Source organism: Ammospiza nelsoni, chromosome 16 (genome assembly GCF_027579445.1).
Source record: "Ammospiza nelsoni isolate bAmmNel1 chromosome 16, bAmmNel1.pri, whole genome shotgun sequence".
NCBI lineage: Eukaryota > Metazoa > Chordata > Aves > Passeriformes > Passerellidae > Ammospiza > Ammospiza nelsoni.
The window spans coordinates 16909395-16934804 of record NC_080648.1 but is presented as its reverse complement, the minus strand read 5'-3'; the positions used below and the strand labels follow the sequence as shown (position 1 = coordinate 16934804).

At 48.4% G+C, this 25410-nt stretch overlaps 1 protein-coding gene across 2 annotated transcripts; it reads right to left on the bottom strand.

Moving 5' to 3' along the window:
- Positions 1-7907: 7907 nt before the first annotated feature.
- Positions 7908-13117, bottom strand: BOD1 (biorientation of chromosomes in cell division 1). 2 transcript variants are annotated; one of them, XM_059483505.1, is made up of 4 exons: positions 12915-13117; positions 11763-11887; positions 9839-10039; positions 7908-8720 (listed from the first exon to the last, which is right to left on the bottom strand). In XM_059483505.1, exons 1-3 carry the CDS (start codon positions 13104-13106, stop codon positions 9841-9843), a joined length of 516 nt encoding a protein of 171 aa, XP_059339488.1. In that variant the 5' UTR covers positions 13107-13117; the 3' UTR covers positions 7908-8720; positions 9839-9840. The 2 variants fall into 2 exon arrangements, with proteins under 2 accessions (XP_059339488.1, XP_059339489.1); XM_059483506.1 differs by lacking the exon at positions 9839-10039.
- Positions 13118-25410: the final 12293 nt, after the last annotated feature.

Genomic DNA, 25410 nt, shown 5'->3' with positions numbered 1-25410 from the left:
GCCCCTCTGACATCAGGTCAGACATTCTGGGTCACGTAACTGGAGGCTGCAGCATGAAATTTAATATTTCAATGGATCAAGTGCTCCTGGCACATGGAGCTCCTGCCTGGATGGGCTTGGTGAGCTCAGCACGGGGAGAGCAGAGGGTTCAGCCACAGCCTGGAGCGGGAATGATGGAGTGAGGGATGGATAAACCCACTGCCAGTGCTGGTGGGAGATGGAACTTGGCTGGGGTGGGAGTGGGACAGGACAATTATGTTGTGGTTTGCTCTGCTCTAAAAGGAACAAAAAAAAAAAAAAAAAAAACTCTTGGAAAAAAAAAAAAAATTAAAAGGCAGCCTTGATATGCCCAAAAGGAGGAAGCACCACTTTCATCCACTGGCAAAGCCTAAATTTAAACCTATATAATGCCTAGGTCCACAGAGTGGAAATGTTAAGTATTGCACATATTTAAATATGACTGACAGGCATTAGAGTGGAGAGACTGATCCTGCACCAAGAATCTCAGGTGGTCTGGCCCCCTTTGCAGAAAAACAAAGCCCAGTGAGTCGCCTCCAAACCCCATTTTCAAAGCTGAAATCACTTTAAATCAATTTCTGCTGCAGGTGTCCAAATAAGCTCCCATTTCTACGTCTCTTTTTGGTAAAAATAGCTTCTCCTCTGACATCTGGGAGAGGTGAAGGTGTTACCAAGCACTGAGCTGTCAGAATCCCTGTCATCATTTTATTTCTCTTGGTTGAAAGTCCCATTAGTTGGATTTTTGTTCTTCTTTTGTGCTCATTTCCATCTTGTGCTGGGAAGGAGAGCGTGGCTGATGGGGAGGACTCCCAGATCCTGCAGAAGAGGCAGGGAATGTTCCACAAATGCATCCCCTGCCTGCAGTGCAGGCTGAGCCCTTGAACACCTTCAGAGCTCTAAGAAATGTGGAAAAGTAAGATTGAACAGCAAATCCCAAAGCAATTTTTTCCTGCAGATTTGCTGGTTCACCTAATAAAAGGCTCAGAATTCCCAGAATTTTTAATAAAAGGCTAAGAATTCCCAGAACTTTTAATAAAAGGCTCAGAATTCCCAGAATTTTAAATAAAAGGCTCAGAACTCCCAGAACTTTTAAGAGCTTCTGGAAGTTTACTGTCACTTAGGCTTGCCCTCTGATTTTTTGTGTGAGTAAAATCCAGATCTTCAGGTTGATACAGAGTGAGCAGAGTTAATTGGTGCCTTTCTGCAGAGTGGGAAGTGCTGGATGTGAGCAGAGGGAATTGTAGAATCACAGTGGAATATCCTGAGTTAGAAGGGACCCATAAGAACAGGACACCCCAAGAATCCACCCTGTACCAGCAGTGCTGTTGCTGAATTTGCAGTTTAAATATAATTTTCTGTCTCTTCCTCCTCACACTCATCAAACCCTTTCCTGAAGATCCTTGTTTAGAGTATCTGTGCCCAGTCAGATTCTCTGCCCTCTGCTGAAACTCTCTAAAGACTCTCCAGTTTTTTAAAATTTCTGATTAAAGCCATAAAGATTTCGACCAATTCTTTGCTGTGCATCAGCTGCTTTTCAGTGAGGTCAATTTAATTCCTATTATGAGCCAATATCTCATAAACTCGTTTCTTTTGGAGCCTTTTCCCATTCCCCAAGAACATTATTTCCATGCCTTTATTTCCCTTGGATGGGCTCTCACATTGCAACTGCCCTCAGTTGGTGCCTGCAGAATTCTGAACTGCTGGTTTGGCTGGAATATTCTGCATGGATCACTCCCAGTAACTCCCAGTGCCTCTGTGTCCTGCAGGCTGGTGCCTGAGCTCTGCCTTCAGCTCAGTTTCTTCACTTTCCCTTTGATTTCACTCTCTGCAGAGAAGTCAAAAAGCTCTCACAGAGGTAAGGGATGTCATACATATTACATCTACCAAAATTACAAATTATTCATCACAGCTCGATTCAAAGGCAGCTCTGTCATCTCTCCTACTGCTTCTCAGAGATCCTGAAGCCTCCAGAGTAAAACTCTGCTGCTGGGAGAGATTTTGCTTTTAGGCAATGGCAGAAGGAGCTGAGTTTGAGAAGGACAGATGGAATCTCTTGATCTGATCTGGCAGGAGCAGCGGTCAGGACAGCAAATCATCCCACAAACGCTTCTCATGGTGAGATGACTGAAAATCAAAGCAGAAAGCAGATTTGTCCTTAGACCTGGAATAATCCTGCTCAGGAAATCCCCCAGGACCACATTTCTTTAATATGAGCTTGGAAGATTTCCCTGCCTTTGGGATAGAGGGCACTTCTCTCAGGTGTCTGTTCAGTGGGGATGGACAAAGTGCAAAGGAACCTAATATTTAATCTAAACCACACCCAAATGGCTGCTTCCCTGAATTTCTCCTGCATGCAGCATTGTCCAAACAATCAATTGCCTCTTTATACTTTTCCATGCAGGCTTCCAGGGCTGTGTGGTGGTGCAGACCTGCCAGCCCCTGTCCCTAAGGGTCCCCTGCCATCGAGATGGTGCCTGCACACGTGGCAGAACTTCCTTCACCTTCTTCCTTGGTTTTTCTGCCCAAATTCCCACTGTAACTCACTTCAGGCAGCTCCCTCTTTGGGAAGGATGTGCACACCCGTGAAACCCTGAGAGCAAACCCTGCCTTGGTGCAAAAACTGTGACAAATGGCTTAATTGGACAGGGACCATGGTGAAGTTTACCCACCAAACTTCACTTTTTTCCTTTGTGTGAAGGAGACTGTTTTCTTACAGCACAGAAAACTTCTTTTGAGATCCAGTGAGTCTCATAACCACATAAACATTTTACATCCTGCCCAGAGAGCCCTGCAGCCTGTGGGTGAGCTGCGTTTTGGGGTCACCAACCCCATTTCAGCCCCACAACGAGAGCGACACCAAACAACAAAACCGCATCGCTTGGGGATGGAATTCGGGCTTGATCTAAAAACCACGATTTCCTGTCTCAAAACCCCCCCCAAAACTCATCAGTCTCATATCTCAAATCCTGCCTGGGGTCGTGTTTTCTGACACAGCTCCCTCCTCCTGTCTCGCTGTCCCTGCAGAGCCGGGCGCTGCTGCAGCCCCGCACGTCGGCAGTGGCGGCTGGGGCTGGGGGACAAGGGGGGCTCGGATGGGCCGTGCTGTTGTCACAGCAACCCCTGCCCTGCCCTGCAGCCCCTGGGGCTCCCCGGCAGCCTCGGGGGCTGGGAGGGCTCCTGTCAGCCGGCAGGGATGGAGCCGCATCCCGGTACCCGCCCTGCTGCCCTCCCGCTACCGAAAATGGGTGAAAAAGGGGATTTGTCCCCAAAAGAACCCACCGGGGGTGGCTGCTGGGCACCCCCAGCCCTGGAATATGTGTGACATCCTTGGAGGGAGCGGGTGGGGTGTTCTGGGAGCAGGGTGGGATGTTCTGGGAGCAGTGTCAGCCTGGGGGAAATGTCAGGTGTCGCCTGCGGGGCCGGCAGCTGCCAAATCCCACTTTTCCAAAGCGTTTTGGGAAAGATGGGTTATTGCACGAGATCCTGGCTGTGTCCAGGTTAGTTTTTGCACAAGATTCTGGCTGTGTTCAGGTTGGTTTTTGCACGAGATTCTGGCAGTGTCCAGGTGTTTTTGCATGAGATCCTGGCTGTGTCCAGGTTGGTTTTTGCACAAGATTCTGGCTGTGTTCAGATGTTTTTTTACACGAGATCCTGGCTGTCTCCAGGTGTGTTTTTACACAAGATCTTGTCTGTGTCCAGGTGGGTTTTTACGTGAGATCCTGGCTGTGTCCAGGTGGGTTTTTATGTGAGATCCTGGCTGTGTCCAGGTGGGTTTTTGCACGAGATTCTGTGTGGAGGGGTTTGACAGCTGGCTTGCAAGCAAAGCTGAGTTAACAGAAGAAATAACAATTGGTGATTTTTGAGTGTATTTATAGTAAGGAAGAATACAAGGCCACCAGCATAGAAACAGATTAGAAAGATACATGAAAACATTTGTAAGCTGGACTACGTGCATAAGTAAATGTGTATACGTGCCTGATTAAATTTCTGTAAAACTTTCGCCAATTATATTGACACTAATTGCTTTGCACCAATGAATATAGTAAGTTATTGTAATGTAATTAATTACTTAAGATAACACTTTGTTAAAAGTATATAAGCTGGAGAACACGCAGAATAAAAAACTTTTTTCTTCTTAGACCCTAAGCACATATATATGTCACATCTGACCTAACAGTGACAATTCTGGCTGTGTCCAGGTGGGTTTTTACATGAAATTCTGTCTGTGTTTAGGTGGGTTTTTGCACAAGATCCTGGCTGTGTCCAGGTGGGTTTTTACATGAAATTCTGTCTGTGTTTAGGTGGGTTTTTGCACAAGATCCTGTGTTCAGGCTCTCCTGTAGGAAGCAGAGGTTCTGGCAGGGTCAGAGGTAATCAGCCATCCCTTTTTGCAGGTGAAGCAGTTTTTTATTTCCCCTGGGAGTCGATTTGGGCTGGGTTGGGAGGCAAGGCAGTGGCTCAGGTGTTTCTAGGGTGAGATGAGATGAGATTAACTGCTCCCCTGAGCCCAGGGTGGGCACAGAGTGTGCCAGAGCCTAGCAGAGAGGAGCACAGAGTTCTCCAGAGCAAGGTAAGGTTCAACTGGATTTTATTTGGGGTTTCTTGATAAGATTTGTGTTAGTGATGTGCTTTTTCCAAGGTGTTGTGTGCATAGCATGGTTGGAGAAGCCAGGGGTCAAGGTGTGGAGCTCAGGCTGGTGCTGGTGATCCCTGAGGCTTTTCTTGGTCCAAGCAGTCCTGGTTTTACTGGGATGGCAGAAGTTGGGCAGAACTGCCTGGAGGAAGGACTAAATGCTGGCAGAGAGGTGTGTGTTTGATATCCTGGTGTCTCACAGGGAAGGCTCTGGGGAAAGAGTTCCCATCAAGTTTTCTTTTTTTGCTGCGCTTGTGCTGCCCCCTTGTAGAAAATGTCAATTTTGTGAGTGTTCTCTGAACTGTGGTGGTTTCATCTCCCTTTTGCAGGGCTGAAATGTGAAACTTATGGCAATGTTTTTTTTATTTCTGTCAGAAATCCCTTCCAAAATGTGTATATTTAATGTATGAGGTTGCTTGGAATTCTCAAAGGCCCCAATGCAGCAAACTGCAGCCATCTCTTCTCATGTGAATTCTTTGTAGGGCCAACACCTGAAGGCCTTTGGGGATTTTTTCTCTTTTTTTCTTGAGTGAGAAGGGATTTGAAAGACACAGCACAAAAGGCAGTGAATTCTGTGAGTCAGGAAGATGGAATTGGTGACACATGAGGTCCTTCAGCCTGTTCAGGTGGGCTGGACTTGTTGCATTTTGGTTTGTCCCGGTGCTGCAGGGGATTGCAGGAGCCAGCTCCCAGCCCGATGGCTGAGGCAGCACATTTCTCTGAGCAGGGCTAGGATGGTGTCTAGACTGGGCTGGTCACTGCCCAGTCATGTTCCTGGGGCTGAGCCCACAGCTCTGCTCTGTTGTGGGCTCAGCACCTGAATCACAAAAATGCAGGAACTGCACCAATGGTTCTGATACGATCTCATGGCACAACGAGCTGGGGCCTCAGCCTTGTTCACACCTGTGAAATACAGATTTGGGTAGGCCAGGATTTACAGCTTCACATCCTAAAGCTGGGATTTTGTCCCTGGTCACTGGGGCCGTTCACTTCTCTCCCCTAATCCTGGTATTTGTTCCTTTGCTAAACCTCTTGAGAAATGTGTTTGCTGTGTGATTTGCACTGACCAGGCACAGCCAGAGCTCGTGGAAACACTTTGGGAACAAAGCTGTGTCCACACCTTGCTGGGCTGATTCTCTCAGGAGGCAGCGAGAATCCTGGCTCTGCTCGGGATTTGCAGGGAGGAACTGAGCAATGAAGCGAGAGTCGATCTCCCTCTTACGGCCGAATTCCGAACAGCTGCGTTGGGAAGGGAGGGAGGGAGCAGCAATTCCTGCCTGGGGATGAGAGACCCCAGTGCCAAACCCAGCTCTCTTCAGGGAAACTGCTAAAGTTTTTTTTTCCACTGTAGTATAAACCACAAAATATCTGTGAAAGAGTTAAACCGCCCCAGTTCTCTGTGAGTTTGAACCCAGAGCTGGGCAAATAGATAATTATGGAATTTTAGAAGGGCTTGGGCTGGAAGGGACCTTAAAGGTGACACAGGGGATGGCAGTTTGGTTCTGCTCCTTCTGGTGAAGTCTGCTTGAGTCTGTGACCCACTCAAAAACTGTCTTTGTTTGAGGAATCCAGAATCCCCTCAGGTGGAACTGTGACCTTGATAAGGTGATCAGCAGCTGTGGGTTCTGCCTGGCTCTGTGGCTAACCTGCCCCAGGTTTCACTGAAAAGCATTTCTGGAGTTATGGCAGAACAGTTACACAGCAAGTGCCTCAGGAATCATTCCTTTATTTTATATAACATTTGCATAAGTTAAAAAAAAAAATCAGAAAATGCTTATTAATTCAAAGGAAGAATCAGTTTGACTTAAAAATATGTTATAAACACATTATTCATCATTTAACTCCTGTTCAGTACTTGGAATTAAGTTTATCTTGGGCTGAAATATGTTTGTAAAAATGGATTGCTTTGTGTGTTTGATTTGCATTACATGGAATAATGGGGGAAAGGCAATGGAATTCTGCTGTTGAGGTTTTCTAACAGGACAGCATTTGGGACATAGAGAGGTCAGAGCTGCTGTATGGCTGCAGGGTTTGATGGAAGAAGGGCAGAGTGGGAAAATAAGGAATGTTCTGCAGTGATGCTTGTGCAAATATCTCGGTTTAATGAGAGCTTCTGATTCCTTGAATCAGAATTCCTTGAATCCTTCATCCCCAAACTCCTCAGGCTGTGTTTAACACACCCAGCACAGCAAAACCTGACTCATTCCCCAGCTTCAGTCCAACATCCTCCTGCAGGGACAATTCCACTTCTGCACTGGGTACAGCTTTGTGCTTCTGTTCTGCCGTGGAGATTTCTCTTTCATCACTGAGGTTTTAAGGCTGGATCCTGATTCTGGCTGTGTGACTGGCAGCATTTCATCAAAGGCACTGCACAAGTCCTTCATCAGAAGGACTTGGTGGCTTTTGACACTGTCCCATTGTGTCAGGGCTGCTTCCAAGGCTCTGGTGCAAAGCAAGGATTTCAGAACCCCAACATTAAAGCCTGTGATCCCAAACTGGCTGCCCCAACTCTTCAGGTGCTTCTGTTGTCATCTGAAGGTTCCCAGAGCCACAGGAGCTGTGCACAGGCTGGGCCCCACCAAAGGCACAGCAGTGGCAGAGCTCAGGGTTAACACAGACAGAAGAATGGAAAAGCCTTTTAAAAACTACCCTGAGTCTATTCTCCTTCACTTATCTCATAAAGCAGCTGCCAGGTAGGAAATGTTCAGGTTCCCTCCTCACTGCAGTAAATCCAGCTTGACTTGCTACAAAAAACCCCTGAGCTCCTGTCCTGCTCGCTGACTGCTGCTACTGTCATCCAGGATGTGCCTAAGCACAGTCAGAATCCTTTTCATTGCTCTTTCTAAACTCTGGAACCATTTTTCCCCCTGACTAAATGTTTCAGTTCCTAAGAAGCGCTTGAGAACCCTACCAGGAGGTAAAAGGTCCTTTTCTGTCAAGAGCTGCCCTTAAAGCCCTAAGGGAAAGCATTTATTACACATTTAGAGCAGTCCTTAACCCCCAAACCAACATCCACGAGAGAACCCATTACTCACACAATCCTCACAATATTTTACATTTTTTGGGACACCTTCTGTGGAAAGGATACTAAAATCATCTTATCTCATAGCAAGAAACAAGCCCAAGTTGTTAAACCTGGATTAACCCCTAAAATGTGTAAGGTCACACTTTCCTCAGGGTTCCAGCCATCAGGACTCCTGGATTTCTTTAAATAGTTTCTCCTTAAAAAACTGCTGAAGAAGCCAAGCCTCAGAGATGCTTTTTGAGGTGTTTTATTGCAAAAAGGTGTGGACATTTGCTGGCAGAACAGTTTATCACATTCTCCATTTGACTGTCATCCAGAGGACACTGCATGCATTCAAGCTGAAAGCATAGGACAGTTTCCACCAGGCACCTGAGAAAGAAAAGTCTTCCAAGCAGAAAAAGACAAATTTCCACCTGATCCCCTACTCTGGTGTGCCCTTTGCTCCCCAGAGTTCCCTGGGAAACAGGAGTGACATCAGCTACAGGCACAGCCAACTGTAAACGTGCTCCTGTGCCCAACAGAACTGATCCGGATAACGGATCCTGAAGCTTCAGCTCCAGTTTTGAACAGGAAATTCCTTTCCCAAAGCAGGCAGTGCAGTGAGTTCCACCTGTGCTGGCACCTGCTGCTCTCTGCAACTCAGCAGAGGCACACAAGGCTTCTATCAAAGCAAATCTGACAGCTCTACTTGGTCCCCAAAAAACACCCCACCCCCAAACCCTCCTTCCTTTCTTTGTGCTCCTTGCAGCACCTCTTCCCCACTCCCTCCAGACTGCAGACAACTCCCTTTTCCCTTCCCACCCCCTTGCCCAAAGGCATGACTAATGAACACATGCTGCAGCTCACAGCAAAAATCTCTCCACACTCGGGCTGTCCCTCCACAGGCAGAACTCCAGGTGCACCTGAATTTCCCCATTTCAGTGCCCATTTCCCACAGGCCTAATAAAGGTTAATCATCTTTGGCAGACAGCAACCCTGCACCAAAGGGAACAAGGAATCCATTGCCAGACTAACAGGGCATGTTGCAACTGCAGCAGGATCTCCCTGCAAGGAAAAAAAAAGAGATTTTAGAGGATGTAAAAGCACCTTCACAAGGCAGTGCGTTAGGAGAGATTAGGATATATTATTAACTGTGGGTTATAATGGACTTTTAAACTACTTGAACCAGACAAATGCAAAAATTCAAGGCATTAAAGCTGCAAGTCACAAGCAAATAACTCAGGGTGATAGTACAGACACTTAAACCCCCATGCTGGTTGCTCTGCTAATTCCAAGCATTAGAACAGCCACTGTAGGTTCTTATTCCTCCTAAATAAATCAGCTGTAGAATTTATGGAGCATTTTTGCTCTCAGAAAGCCCTGGCAGATGGAACAACTGATAATTAACTTCTTTTCATGCAGCATGGTTTTAAGTCCCCCAGCAAAGCTGCAGATTGAAATTTCCCACCAAGGCAGTGGTTCCTCAATATCCAAATCAACCTTAGCAAGGATGGGCACACCTTGTGCTAAGACAGAGGAGCAGTTATGGCCCCCTGAGGCCCCTGGAGTTATTTTAATCACAAAAGCCAGAATGAACCCGTTTGCCACAAAGGCGCTCTCAGTCCTTGCAGCTGGAAGAGTCAGGTTGTTCTGTTTAAATCAGTTTTTGAGTGAACAGTTTTTCACTCCCAGAGATGCTGCCCTTACTCCAGCAGGACTATTTTGGTCAGTGACAATTCAACACTCCAGTGTTGTTCTGAAGCAGAGATACCCAAAACTTTCAATGCTAAGCCACAATAACTTGTCACCACTCTATTCCCACTGTATTTCAGTACATGATATATATTTTTTATCCATTTGATACAGTTTTGAAGGCAGTCCAGCCACTTCCATGTTAATACTGCTGGATATGCTTTTTCTTTTTTTTTGAATAAAAAGCCTTTTGAGCTCATATAAACCCAGCTCTGGCAGAGTGCACAGTGTTCCTTGATAGCTGATTTACATCACCCCTATGTCTTAGCCCCAGCTATTTTTAGAGGCATTGGAGTGGCAGAGGCTGTGTGACAATAACAACAGGCTGCTGATCAAAGTGTCCCCCCTGCCAGGCCCTCCTCTATCTTGCACTGCACAAATACAGAGATGAGGCATAAGGAATGTCAGCACTGAGTGCACAGATACCAGACCTTTAGGAGGCATCTTGAGATGGAGCAGGAGGATCTTTATTCTCAGGCTCTGGAGGAGGAGCTGGCACATTTTCCTCTTTCTTTTGTGCAGCCAAAAATTCATGAATTGCCCTCTCTATCTGAGGCCTGAAGATGTGGTTTAGTTTTGGATCCACCACCTGAGAAATAATTCTGTCCACTCCAGCTTCCAGCATTCCTGACCTTGAACAAAGACAAAGAAGTCATTCAGCTCCTCTGAAAAACTTCTCCCCAATCTCCTCCAGAAACTCTCCAGAGCCCTCCTGTCAACTGCAATTAACATTAACATGGTGAGAACTGCAGCCTACTCAGAAGATCCTTAACAGGGGCTTGTTTCACTCACCTATTTCTCTCCCTGCTCCCTATAGAATTAACAACTCACATCTGCTCTCCCAGGTACTTAAATGACACCTTGGCCAAGAGCCACTTTTAACAGAGCTCCCGTGGAAACCAGGTCAACATGAAAGCAAACAAACACATTTTGGCCCTAGGAGAGAAATAAGCTATTCTGAGGAGGAGGGCAGGTGACAGCAAAAGCTTTTTTTTGGCTGAGTGGAGGGAGAAGAGCCTTGGCCCCTCAGAACAGGACTGTCACTTGCTCCTTGTCACAGTCTAGACAGAGGGGATTGAATTCTAAAAGGGTTTGAATTGTAAAAACAAGGCAGTGAGAGCACAGCACAGGCTCTGGGCTGAGCAGAGGAGCTGAAGTGCCTGGTGACTGCAGGGGCTGTGCCAGGGCCCTGCATGGTGGGGCACAGATGTCTGGGAGGGTCAGGTCATGTCTGCAAGGGAGCAGGGACAGGAAATGGAGATGGTCATGGCACTGGGAGAGGAGCCCCAGGATGATGAGGCTATGAAGGAGGCAGGGACAGGGCACCTCGTGCCACCTGCAGGTACCAGAGCCTGGGTGGGCAGGACAGACAGCTGGACACCCCCAGGGCTCAGCCCTGCCCCTCCAGGAGGGACAGGGACTGTTCACACTGCCCAGGACTGAGGCTGCTCTTCACAACATTTTGTGCAATACCTCATCCTCCTCTCCCTGATTAAATCTCAGCAGCTTAGGAATCAGTGTGAACTGTCAGAGTCACAAAATGGTTTGGGTTGGAAGGGACCTTAAATCTCATCCCATTCCACCCCATGACATGGCAGGGACACCTTCCACTGTCCCAGGTGCTCCCAGCCCTGTCCAGCCTGGCCTTGGGCACTGCCAGGGATGCAGGGGGAGCCACAGCTGCTCTGGGCACCTGTACCAGGGCCTGCCCACCCTCCCAGGGAAGGATTTATTCCCAATATCTGCTGCAAGCCTGCTCTCTCAGTTGAAGCCATTCCACCTTGTCCTATCCCTCCAAACCCTTGTAAAATTCTCTCCCCATCCTGTTGGCTCCTTCAGGCCTGTGAGGCCACACTGAGGTCACCCCAAAGCTTCTCCTCTCCAGCTGAACAATCCCAGCTCCCCCAGCCTTTCCTCCCAGCAGAGCTGCCCCAGCCCTCTGCCCATCCTGGTGCTCCCCAGGGCAGAGTCTGAGAGAGCTGGGCAGGAGCTGGTGCAGAGATTGCTGGGATGGGGCTGCAGGCTGCACACAAACCTTTGGCATCCTCAGGACTCTTTCTTTACAGAATCTTTAAGGGCTCTTCTCTTTTCTGCAAGTTAAGATCAAGGTCACCCAGCTCAGCACAGCAGCAATAATTTGGATAGCAAATATAAATATTTCCCCACTCAAACCCACCCATTTCAGGCAGAGCAAAAATGTGCATTTTGGGGAGAGCTCAGCCTGCACCAACTCTCACAATGAAACTCAGGGAGGACAACAGAAATTGCTGTGAAAACCTGAATTTTGCCAGCTCTGCCTTGCTTGAGGAGGTTTATGGTTTATAAATCCCATTTGTCGTGCAGCTGCTCACTCACTGGATCACACTCTGCCTCAGCCCGTTCCGTAGCTGGTTCTTGTTCATGGCTGGGTTCCATTCCTGCTTGTCCAGGTGGGTCGAGACAAAGTTGTCAACTTTCTGCCTCAGGTTCTGATAGGCTGGCTAAAAAAAAATAAAATAAACCAAATTCAGCAGCTCAAATAGCTCCCAAGAACCCCCTGCCAGAGCCCTGCACAGTGCAGCTATTGTCACACACAGACTGCCCTGCTGTCTGTGCGTCCCTCCTTTCACTCCCTGAACAAAGATAATCCTGTTTTCCCTGAGAAAACAACTGGAAATTGCACAGAACTCTCAGTGTTGGAATAATTCAAGCAGCTGGGTAGATTTGGGCTGAAATTGTAGTGCAAAGCAAACTGTGCAGACAGAGGTTGTTTAAGCAGAGTTTTTGTTGTCTGGAAAGCCTCCACCCCAGAATTCCTAGGAAAGTGGCTGAGCAATGCTGCCACTAAAGAAAAACTTGAATTATTTGCTTCTGTGGCACTAGCAGAGAAGAATAAAAGTATAAAATTGTAATTTAAACATTATTATACTTATTTGAGTTTTATCTGAGGAAATGTAATTCCATTGAACAGGAACTTAACTAATAAATCCATATAAATGCTCAGGACCATGCACATCCTGGATGCAATGGAAGGGCAAGAGGGAAACAGGGATATTTCAGAGTTTGATGTGTCTGCTCTGGGTGAGGATGGCAGATCCCAGCACAGGGCTCCTGCTGGAAGCATAAAAGCTTTGGGAAAGCAAAATTCAACAAAAAACGTTGAATTTTGACAGCCACTGAGAACAATCCAACTTTATGCTGACAGCCCTATTCAATACTGGCAACAAATAATGAGGAGTTTGCTATGGCTGAGAAAAAAATTAATGTCAAACAGTCTGGGGCAATCTACTCAGGAATCAAAGGTTAAAGGTTCGGTTTAGGATTATAGGGACGTTTGAGAATATGGGAATTTCAGAAATACAGGTTGGGATCAGCACTGCTCCTATGGGAAGGCATTTCCCCAGGAAAGCCTGAGCTGAGATGAAAAGCTGAGGCTGTTCTGTGCCCGTTCTGTGCCCGGGGTGTGGATGAGGCCGCGGGGCTCCCCCGGGAGCGGCAGGGCCTGGGCTCGCTGCCCGGCCCCGGTACCTTGGTGTCCACGTCGGCCAGGCAGTCGCGGCGGAAGCCGTCGAAGAGGCCGCGGCTCTTGAGCTGCTCCACGATGATGGCGATGAGCTGCGGGTCCCCGGGCGGCAGCGAGCCGGGGTCGGTGGGGCCGGGCCCCGCGGCCCCCGCGCCGCCGCCCGCGCCCGCCGCGGCCCCGCCGCCGCTCTCCGACATGGCCCGCGGGCTCCGCGCCGGCCCGCGCTGATGGTGTCACTGCGCCGCGCTGCATCACGGGGAGGCGAGTTCTCCTCAGCAGTGATGCCACACGCTGAGTATTCGTTTAGAACTACAAATCCCAGCGCAAAGAGCGGCGCGGCTCCGCGGAGTGGCGGAAATGCGGGCGCGTTGCTGTCGCAGTGTATACTGGGAGTTGTAGTTCACGGGGCGGTGACGACCATCTCCGCATCCACCGGCGGCTGTGAGGGGATGGCGGTGCTGGGATCACCCGGCCGGGGCGGTCACAGGGCTCCCCGTGTGCTCCCGGAGCGGGCTCGGCCGGGCAGAGGGCCCGGGTGTTCCTCAGCATGGCCCGGGTGTGCAGCTGGATGCTCAGGGATCCCCCTGCCATGATAACAGCGAGGCTGTGGCTTGTGCGCTCTCCTGTGCCGCAGTGAGCGCAGAGATGATGTAAATTGCGAATCAAATGCATCAATTTGTGTGGGATCGTGCTGTATTTCTATCGGGATCCTGAGACGGGGCTGCCCCCAGCAGGGGCCGTGTGTGCTGAGACCATCGCTGACCCGGGAGCTGTCGGGCACAAACCCCACACGCTGGGTTTGCTCCCTGCCCAGCGATGGGGTACGCAATAACGAGCCCATTTCATCCCAGCTCCTGACCCCCCCAAAATCCCACCCTGGGCATCCCTGGAGCGCTGTCCAAGCCCTCCTGGAGCTCGGGCAGCTCCTCCCTGGGGAGCCTGGGCAGTGCCAGCACCCTCTGGGGGAAGAACCTTTCCCAAGGGTTCTTCTTTCCCAAAATCCAGCCTGACCCTGCCCCAGCCCTTCCCTGGGAGCTCTCAGGGGTCCCAGGGGCGGTCGCTGCTCGGGGACAGGGACGGGGCAGAGCCGTGGCCGCGGTGCCGGCTCGGAGCGGGGGAAGCAGCGCGGCCAGCCCGGCAGGTGGCACCCGGTCCCCTTCCCGTCCCCATCCCGATCGCTTCTCTCGCTTTCTCCCTTGGCAGGGACGAAATTAATGTATTTTAGCCTCGAAGGTAGAGGGGTGGCTCATCTCTTGGGACCCTCGCAGCAGCCAGGATAGCGACGGAGGAGTCGGATATTTGTTTGTTTGTTTGTTTGTTTGTTTATTCTGAGTGATTTTCCTGCTGCCATGGGCTGGCTCCTTCCCGCGGAAAGGCTGAGAGGCAGCGACCTCAAAAGCAAAACCCTTCAGCAGCACAGAATGCAGCCCAGGGTTTTAGTGGGGACTGCTCCGAGCAAAGATCCCCTCCCAATTAACAAATTACTGGAACGGCCTGTCATGCAGGAGGGGAAAATCCTCAGAGCAACCTCCGGTACCCGGGATGCTCCAGACTGGTCTGGAACATCCCTGGGATGCTCCCGGCTGCTCTGGAGCTGCCTTGGCCCCGGTGCTGATGCTGCTGCACTGCCCCAAGACCCTGTGCGAGGTCTGTGCCGTTTCCTGTGGGTGGATGCAGCGACCTCTCTCCCACTATGGCACAATTGATGCTCCAAGGCAGAACACAGGGGGCAAAGCAGGTAGTTATGAGATAATGAGGGTTCACGGGTTCTCTTACAAGCTGTGGTAGAAGTCAAGCAGTGTTTAATAGTTTTGAGATCTGGAGTAGGGGGGAGAGAAAAAACCAGAGTGTTTAATCTGTTTTATCTGTGTGTTTTTGCCCAACATCACAGCACACAGTGAGAGCATTAAACTGTGGTGCCTCAGATAAAGCAGCCTGCCCCCAGGGAGCAGAGCTGTGAACCTCTCCTTGAATACATCCTGAGTACAGAATTTATGAGATCTGTGAACTCTCCCTATATCTGTGGCCTCGAGGAAAGCTTCAGGCAGTTTCCACAGCTCAGGTCAGTGGAAGACTCAGGGAGGGAGAATTTTTGCCTGTTTGCTGTTGTGTTGGAGATGCAGTTCTCATGGTAGGATAAATGCTTAGGCTGAGGAGAAGGAAACTTTGAAAGCTTAGGGAGAAAGATTATTTCAGGTGAAATAAATAGGAAAAAAATTGGCGTAGAAAGTTGCTTCAATCATGATGACAATCAATGATTTTTAATCTTATTTTCCTGTGTTACAGTCCCCTTGAACTTATTCCTGTGGCTGATCAGGGAGGTGTGGGTATTTAATTGTAATTTCAATTTGTGAAAAACCTGAATTCCAGTCACACTTTCTGTCACAGATGATCAGTGCCAGAGGCCAGTCCTTTCTTTGTCAGTGTTTGTCATCACTGCATTGCACATTTCCTCCATTCTTAGCCCCCCTTCTTCACCCTCCTCCTGTCACCACAATCACAAGAGCTGTAAAGCAGCACCTCTTTCCATGGAAATTCTGATATCACAGGGGAAAAGCCATCTCTGCTACAGCTGCCTGCAAAGAGTTCATGGTTCTTGCAACTGGCTGACAAAACCAAGTTGTCCCCAAAAAGTGCTGTGAATGAAACCTGCTTTCATGGGTGCTCATTTCTGCTCCTTAAAGCTCTCACTGAAAACTCACATTGTGATGCTGCATGAGCCAGAAGGTCCTGGAAGGGCTGTGGAGCTGGCAGGGTGAGGATTCCCATGTGGAATACACAGCAGTGGGGTCCTGCCTGTGCTCGCTCTCATTGGAGCCCTTGTTCCCTCAGCTTCTCATTTTCATTGAGTTTGTGTAAATCAATTCCTGCTGCAGGGTGTGTTCTGTGTGAATCCTCTGTGGAGGTGGAGTTTGTTCCTTCCTCAGCAGTGGGGACCAGATTTCCCCCTCTGTGTTTGGCCTGGCACCAGGCCTGGCATCATCCTGCCCATCTCTGATGCTCAGGGGCAGGGCAGCTGCTGGAGAGGCAGGAAAAGCCAAAATTCCAGAAAATCTCATGAACCCTGTGCTGTTTCTCGTTGAGATCCAGTCAAGGTTGGATTCATCATCATCATGATGAAGATTTCTTCCTGGAAAGGATGGTCAGGCATTGGCACAGGGCAGAAGCTCAGGTGGAATATTCTCAGAGAATATCCTGAGTTGGAAGGGTCCCATAGGGATGAGCCAGGGGAACTCGTGGCCCTGCACAGACACCCCAACAATCCCACCCTGAGAGCAATAGCCAAGCTCTCCTGCAGCTCTGGCAGCCTCAGGACTGTGCCCATCTCCTGGGGAGCCTGTTTGGAGCTGGGCTCAGCATCACAACCCTGGTCCGGTGCCCTGTGCTGGTAAGGAGAGAGCAGGAGCTGCTGAAACAGAGGAAATGTGTATTGGGTTGGTCCTTTTGGTGCCAGCAGCCCCAAAGTTGTGTTTAATCTTTGCCCCAGCCTTTGGAAGAGTTAAAGCCATGTTCCCTGGGGCTCTGTGTGCAGAGGGTCAGCTCCAGAGTTTTGAGATCCTGGAGATTTACACAAAGAACAGCTTGGCTGTGCAGGTGGCAAATTATTGAAAGAGTTGGGAAGCTGCAGGAATGTTCCCCAGCCCATAATTCTCTCCCAAAGAATGTGCAGCACGCAGCCAGCCTGCCAACCTTTTGGAGGCTCCAGAGCCCTGGAAGAAAATGTCTATTCCCTGCATGCTTGCCATTTGTGCTGGGCAACATATTGCCCATGGAGCATATGCTGTATACACCGCACGCTTTCTGAATCACTCTATTTCTGAAACACTGCACTGAAATTTATACTTTGGTTTGTTTTATATGTAAATATATATATATGTGAGTGTGTGCATGCATATGCATTATATTGGAGTGGCTGGTGTTATAGCAGAGATGTAAGTAAACAGAATTTGTGTTCAACATGCCCACCTCCACAGGATGGTGTTTTATTCTCTGTTTTTTTTGGTGGGTTCTGTTTTGTAGCTGAAACAATTTGGAGCTCAAAGTACCTGCAAATACCAAAGGAAAATGTATTTGTAAAGCTGCTGCAGAGCCTTTCAGAGGAGATGCATGCTGTGTCCTCAAACAGAAATGTCACTTGTTCATTCTTATATCATTGTTTCCATTATTATGAAAGGCTGAAATCATGTGGTGAAAATAATATAAACATTATTGCCATATATGCAGAAGGGATAACTTTCCAAACTAGATCATCAAATGAAGCCTTGGAGTGTATCTGTGTAATATAATCCCTTGGAAGAGTTGTTGGCATTTGAAGTTTTCACATGTTTTATAAATGTTTATGAGAAATGCCAGTTGAGCTGATGGAGTCAGTAACTGCCCCACTGAGCAGGGAAATACAGGCTTTTTGCTGGGGAAATGAACAGCTTGTGATTGCTCTGGAATGCCGTGTCAGAGATGGGAGCAAACCCAAAAAATCCTGGGCTATCTGTGCTGGATGAAATGCTGTTTCTCCAAGGCCACTATTTACTTTTCTTGCCTGAGCCTGAGAAATTTTCCATAGCGCAGATCTCACTATTGAGGGCAGCACTGCTGTACAAAGCACTGTGAGGAGCAGTGTGTGGGGCACAAAGTGCTGCTTATTCCTGCTCTTTCCACCTGAATATCCATGTCAGGATAACACCCCCTGCTCCTTAGTGGTCCTCTGCTTGTTTGCACTGCTTGTCCCTGCAGCATTCCTCCCCTGGCTGTGAATCTGTGCAGGTTTGATCTTTTCTGCCTCAAAGTGGGGAGAGCAGCGCCACATTTGGAGTTTGTGAGCGTGAGGACAGCGTGACACGCTGGGAGCATTCAGGGATCTGATGGTGCCTGACAGCTGATGGGAAATGCACTGGTGTCAGGGAGGAAAGCAGCTGTTCCCTCACCTTCTGCACAGAGGCAAGGACTGCTCTGGCACATCCAGCAGCAATTACCCTGACATCAGAGGATGAAAAGATGAAAACAAGGAGGCTGGAAATTAATTTCTTTCGCCCCTCTGTTTCATGCATCCATCAGCAGCGCATCTGGACGTCGTGGAGCTAATTTAAAAGTGTAATTTCTATCCCAAAAGATTGTACTCAGTGTGCTTCCTGCTCTCAAGTGAAGTTCAAGGGGATGCAGCATGGGGTAGAGGTTATTTCTGCTTCTGTGTGGTGGATGTGGAGCTGGGGTTTCCCTCTTTGTGCATTTGTGGATCTACGTGGTGTCTACAACGTGTTTTATGCCCCACATAAGTTACTCATCCCTTATTTACAGCTTGCACTTTTCTCCCCTTCTCTAAGGACCTGCAACTCTTGACCTTTCTGCCTGGTAAATTATTTACACGTGAAACAGTGAATCAAAATGATGGCTCTCAGGAAGATGCTGCTTATTCTCAGGGAAAAAAAGCACATTTCTTCCAGAAATCTCCTTCCTGAGCCTTGTTAGTCCTTCCCTCCTCATCCCTTCCCACCCTCAGAAGGAGACACTCCTTTTTCACACAGGGAAATGTTTCTCTGCCTCTGATTTTAAAACATCCCCTTGATATTTTGGGGGTGGGGTGAGAGGACCCCCACCCCCAAAATAGTTTGCTGTCTTTTCATGGAAAACCATGCAAGAATGTGAAGGAAAGGTGTGTGAAACAGCCCAAGGTGCCGCAGAAATCCCAAAGTGGGGCAGATACCAGCAGAGCTGGAAATGTTTAAGGCTCTAGAGGCATAGAAGTTATTCCACGTGGAATGGTTTGGGTTGGAAGGGACCTTAAAGCTCATCCAGTGTCCCCCATGCCATGGCAGGGACACTTCCCACTGTCCCAGGGTGCTCAGAGCTCCACCCAGCCTGGCCTTGAACATCAAGGACTTCTCAAAAAGGTTATTTTTAACATGCTGTAAAGTGTATTTTTAACAGACTGTAAATCATAACACTTCTCCTTGGTAAAGCTCGTGCAGATCCTTTGCTGAGAGGTGCTGTTGTAAGTGAGACAATTGTGCACATGGGGGAATTTTAGTTTTTTCTTAGAGCTGTATTAAAATTAAATGGAGAAAATCCATGTTATTGTTCCTGGAGCAAATATCTTGTTCCTACTCACACGGTTTTATCTGCAGGACAGGGAAAACATCCACAGAGAAATGGGAAACCAAGAAACAAAGTGGATTGAAAACAAAGTTTTTTCAATACTGTGATTTCTTACCAGGGATTTTTGCCCATTAAAGGATTGTGGGAAAGGAAACAATAAGACAATGTTTGAAAAGCAAAGAATTGTTTTGAAATTATCCATATCAGCTCTTGGTTTTTTTTTTTTTTTTTTTTTTTTTTTTTTTTTTTTTTTTTTTGTGGTTTTTTTTTAAATCTATTTTTATTTTTTAACAGTTTTCCCCTTCACATGAAAAGGCTGGTTCATGACAAGCACCACCTTTTCTGAAAGCACCGTGGTTCTGAGTCAAAAAAAGGAAAAGAAAGCATTCTGACATTATAAAATGGAGAATTTTCTCAGATTAAAGTGGTTTATTTTCTCAGGAGCATAAGGAATTCTATAATTCATGCATATTTCATGAGGAAAGTGGCCAGTTTGTGGATATTTCATGAGAAATAAAATTTCCACATCATTAAATGGCCAGAGAGTAAAGTGAAAATGAACATGTGTAATTCTTATGAGAGCTTTTCAACCAGTTTGTTGTAGTTTTAGAAATTATAACGTGATTTGATAATCCTGCTCTTGCTGCCACTCATGGAAAGGTGAGGTGCACCTGCCTGTAGAGACATCCAGGCCGCCAAAATTTGGATAATGGGGAAAACATCCTTGTGCAAAGGGATTTTTCCACAGTGTGGCTCTGGGAGGAATTTTAGGCTGGTAATTGTCTCTTATAAAGCTCACATTTGAGGGGAAATAACCCAAAAACTGGGCTTGACCATGAAATCTTTGGAGTGAAAAATATCTTATTTCTTCTTCCCGTGTGTGAGTGCATAAAGCTGCCTTTGCCTGAGCTTTGTGCTGTGCTCAGTGCCCATCATTTGCCTAATGCAAAGTAGCCAAACACTGCAGCTGCTGTTTGAGCTCCTTTTATCCATCTTTCCTCTCTCACACACATCCCCACACCCAGACAAAAGTTGGTTTCCTTTAGGCAGTCGGGAGCCCTGGGAGAGTGGCAATTTCTTTGATTGCTTATTGTAGCTGCAGCACTGGAGATAAAAGTTTAATGCATTCTTATTGTCTGGGTGCTTTTCAGTGCTCAGCTGCAGGAGCAGGGCAGCCTCCGAGCGTGGGCACGGCAGATTGGGTGTCACTGCTGCTCATGGGCTCTGCTGGTGCCCACGCTGGCACTGGGCGCTGGGACAGCCTCTGCCAGATGGGGAGCAGCCAGCTCAGGGCCAGGGCAGTGCCAGGTGAAGCAGGAGGGTCTTGGGTTTCTGTGGTTGAGATGACCCCTGAGGTGGTAGAAAGTCTCTTTTTCCATGATTGAAGAAGAAGTTGAGATTCGTTGGTTCTGCTTTTCAAGGTTGTTTATTTTCTCTTATCTGTTTCATTCTTTCTCTGACCTGCTGAGATCTGTCCAGCAGGTTGGTTTGAGGCATGCTGACCACCCTTGGGGTGGTGTTAGCTTTTTATACTAAAAATTATGTGTGCTTTATTTACAATAATTTTCCAATACCCATCACCTATGTTAGACACTCTGTCTCTACTCTAAACCAATCCAAAAGTGCCACCATCACAGCAGAAGATGGAGGACAAGAAGGACAGGACACACCCAGATTCCTCCATATTGCCTCTTGAACCCCCATTATAAAACCCCCAATTTCTACTTTTTTTACCCTGTGACAAATTAATGATCATTTTACTCAACTCTTGTGCCTTGTGACTCTCCACACAAAGTTGGTAATTGTTTCCATGGGATAAATTGAAGGCACAGGTGGTTTTGACTCCATGCCAAGGTCTCTGAGCCCCCTGCCAGGGTCTCAAATCACCCAGGGCAGGCAGAGGAATGTGCTGGGTTCCGACAAGAGGGCAGCAATGAGATGTTGCTGTGACAGAGTGGTTTGGGAAAACAAACGGATCTGGAATTTTCCTAGGGAAACCTGCTGTGCTGAGCTGCTTGGATAAACATGTCTGGTGTGGGTGAGAGCTGCTGAGAGCAGGGCACAGCCTTCTCTTCACCATTTTCCTACAGGGGAGAGGTGGAGTTGTTCCAACCAAGACACAAATTGCACGGCCACTCCCATCAGATAGAAACAAAAGAAGACAGAGGCCAAGTTTTGGGCTGTCCTAATTTTAGACCAACACTTGGACATTTCTGTGGCCTTTTGTCCCAGCTCTGGTTTCCCCTTGCAGCTCCTTGGGAGATGCTCATTGTGCTGTTTTGCTGGCATTTCCTCTGCCCTCTCCAGGCCACCATTCAGCTCCTGTTGCAAGAGGGAGGTCAGGAGAATAATGCCCTTTTGCTGACACATGGGTAACCCAACCCTGCACCCTGTGGGTCTGCTCTGCTGAATTCCAGCTCATCTGATTGCACTGGGGGCTATTGAAGCATCCCTGCCATCAGAGCTGGGTAATTGATATGCTTGAAGGGACTTTAATGAGGAAGAAAGCTAATTAGTTAATGTAAGGAGTGAAAAATAAGTCCGACCACCTTGTAGTCCATTGTGTTCCATTGCAGCTTCCCCCAGTGCTCAGCACAGTTTCAAGCTGGGCATGGCTGAATGGAAGCTTGGCAGGTCCAGCAGAACTGGGTTTAAGTTCAGGGTTTGGGTCTGGATGGGGTGTGGAGGGACCTCTGCTGCATCATTGCTAAAACCCTTTCATTTCAAACATACATTGTGTGGCTTTCTACAATTAAGGAAATTTTTTCTCCGGGTTAGACACCTGAAATGTTAGAAAAATGGTTCCTTCTCTCTTGGCATCTGGTCCCTTCTCTCTTGGTCCCTTCTTCTCTGAGGTCTGCCACAGCTGGAGCCTTGACAGGAGCGATTCACAAACTGTGAGTGTCTGTGAAAGGGGAACTTCAACCACTGAAATCAGGAATGAACTCTGAATGAGGAGCCAGGGCTGTGAGGAGCAGCTGAGGGAGCTGGGAAAAGGGCTCAGGGGGGAACTTCTCACTTTCCACAACTCCCTGAATCCATCCTGGCATAACACAATCCTCACCTTTTTAGCCTTGGAAAAAAAGTCCGAACTTGATCAGGGAGATGGGCCCAGAACCTCTCATGGCCTTTATTTTGTTCTCTGGTTTAATGATCTCCCCATACTTAGAGACTCACTGAGGTGATTTTTCTGCCCAGGGAGAAGAGGGCAGAAGGCTTGAAAGGTTCCAAAGCTGTGGAAGTTTCCTCCCCGATCTCAATGCATGCTGACCCCATCCTTCAGAGGGGAAAAGACAACAAGAAAGGGAAAGCAGAAGGAAAAATAAATGGGATAGGAATACAGCAAAGGGATGTATAAAGAAATCCAGCTGTGTTTGTTCTGAATGAGTTTTGTTTCCCAGTGTGGCCTCTAGATTTGTGTTCTTTGTGCACAAATCCAAGTCCTGTAAACACCACCTGCTCCTGGTGCTTGAGATAATGAGATGGGCTGGAACCAGACCAGACCTTGGGCACAACTGGGGTAGAGGCTGATCAAAGTGGGGCAGCAGGAGGAGCTTATCAATTATTTGGGAGAAAAGAGTCAATAAAAATCTTCCTCAGTATAAACAGAGCCCTGCTGGATGTGGTGGGACTCTGGGGAGTGAGCTGTTCACACGAGATGAAACTCTTCTCCTTGTCGATGAGCAGCAATGTTTGGAGACCTCTTTGAGATTCTGATCTGGGAGGTGCTGCTGTGTCCTTGCCTGCCTGGAGAGCCTGGGATGGTGCACAGCTCTGCTCTGTAGGGTCAGGGCATTTCCAGGGCCTGGTTCCTTTTCCTTGTCACCAATCTCCTGCTCACCTGAGGTTGTCCATCCCAGAGCAGGAAGGCAAGGAAAAGGGAGTCTCCGGATTTAGGAAAAATGTATTCACAAACCCAAACTCCTATCTCTGCTGGTGGTGTTGTCCCCCTTGACAGTTGTTAGGAGCTCTGGATTGTGCTCTTAAGCATGTCTGGGGTGTTGTGGTCAGTCCTGGGCTCCCCAGGACCAGGGACATGTGGAGCTGCTGGAGGGAGTGCAGTGAGGGGCCACCAAGATGGACTGGAGCATCTCTCCTGTGAGAGCTCAGATTGTTCTGTGTGGGAGAAGGAGGCTCAGAGGGGGTCTCATCATTGAGGGAGCTGGGGAAGGGGCTCAGACTGGAGAAAAGGAGGCTCGGGGGGACCTTGTGGCTCTGCACAGCTCCTGACAGGAGGGGACAGCCAGGTGGGCATCCAGGATGAGAGGGAACGGCCTCAGGCTGGGCCAGGGCAGGCTCAGGGTGGGCACAGCAGGAATTTCCCCATGGAAAGGGGGCTCAGGGGACTGCCCAGGGAGGGTTGGAGAGCCCATCCCTGGAGGTGACACTCGGTGCTCTGGGCTGGGGACAGGGTGGGGATCAGGCACAGCTGGGACTCCATGGCCTGGCAGGGCTTTTTCAACCAGAATGATTCTGTTCCATTCTGCTTTGTGCCAACAACTGAAGGGAGGCTGTGATGAGGACAGAGCCAGGCTCTCTGCTGTGGTGCCCAGTGGCAGGAACAGAAGGAATGGACTCCCAATAAACCACAAAAGGGTCTGTTTGAACATTGTAAAGCACTGGAACAAGCTGCACAAAGAGTTTGAAGACTCTGCATCCTTGGAGATACCGAGCAGCTCCCTGGCCATGGTTTTGGACACCTGGCTGTGGGTGAACAATGATGTCCAGAGGTCCGTGCCCACCTCTGCAGTGTGTGAGATGTGATGGGTGTTCACACAGCCCTGCTTCTCCTTGAGTGCTGCCTTCCACACTGACCCACACTGCTGAGGTGCCCAGAGGAGCAGATCCTGTGCAGGAATCCCTGTCAGGACACACAGACACACCCAGACAGACACAGGAGATGTGTGCTCACAGGTGCCTCACACCTACGCTCTCCCTGTGTTGCTAAGGCTGGTGCAGCTCCATGTTTGTTAGCAACCATCAGAAATTTTCCCAAAAAAGGTCCTTTAACAGAAGAACTCTGAAAGTGAAGGCTACTTATCTCTGCTGTCTGGTAGAAAAGGTGCAAAGCTGCCATTAGCAAGTGGCCAGCTCCAAGGCTTGGGTTTCTCAGACCTTTCCCATTTGCTTTTGCACTCTGGACCTTGGTATTTTAATGGTATCTATGTCATGAAAATTGCACCATCCTGCTGTGTGAATATTCATCACATCAGTGTTCTTGTCAGAGCCAAGGTGAGTTCAGTAAATAGTCTGTGTCAGAAGAACCATTATCAGAGACAGTACAAATGTGATACTGAGTGTCTGGAACTTAATGAGGTGCTCTGGGTTTTTCCCTCTGTATTTTGTTGCAAAATTGAGGTAGTTCCTTACTGTCTGTGCTTCCAGCCTGATTTCCACACTGTGCAGCCTGACCCCCTGCCCATCCACTGCCTCCTTTTCCTCCCAGAAAAAGCTTTTGGCCAATTTTCAGCTAAATTCATCAAATCACAGAGAGAACAAATTCTTACAGCTTTTATGCAAACTGGTGACTGGATAGCAGAGCAAACCCAGAATTAATCCCCCAGTGAGAGTGAAATAGGCCAAATTTAGAAATCAGCCACTGTTTGTAGCTCCCAGCCAGCCAATAAACAAGTTTGGAGTGGTGACCCAGCTCTTGCTTCTGCTGCCTCTTGCTCTGCCAAGCACGAGGGAGTCGTGGGAGGGAGGGAGATGCTGGCTTTGGGACAGGGAGAGGACATTGCCCTGGGAATTAAAGTTCAGGTCTGGAGGGCACAGAGCTGCAGGGAACCAGGCCTCGTTCCTTGTGGTGCATGTGGAATAACTTGTTTTGATAAGTGGTTCAGAGGCCTTAGAAAAATCAATAATAGTAACAGTGCTCCCTAGCAACCCTGCAAAAACAAAGCAGTGTGTGCAGCCTGTTTTCATCAGCAACAGGATCTGCTGCAGTGCAGCTCCAGGTTCCAGGCTGAGCCTTTCCTGGGTCCCCAGCAGGCAGAGAGCGGGGTAGGACACTGGCCCTGAGTGGTGGAGCCCAATCCTGCATTCCTTGCACTGAGGAGCTCATGGAAGAATTGGGTGTGTGGAGAATTCTGCCTTCAGGTTTTGTGCGAGTTGAGAGCTGAGCAGCGACGGCAGTCGTGTGTGAACATGAGACAGCTCTAAAGCTCCTCTGTTTCCCTGCCTGCCTTGTACTTTGTCTGTGGAGTACAAAGGATGCAGGAACTTAATCCCACATGAAAGTGTTTCTTATATAATAATTACTGTGAGGGTGCCCAGGAAATGCTCTAGTTAGAATCCAGCACAGGTTGCTTCTCTGAGCACAGGGCTCTCAAAATCCTTCTCCCTCAGCCTAAAACCTTCTCAGTGGCCTTTGCTAAGAGGAAGATTTATCAATTTAGCAGAGTTTAGAGA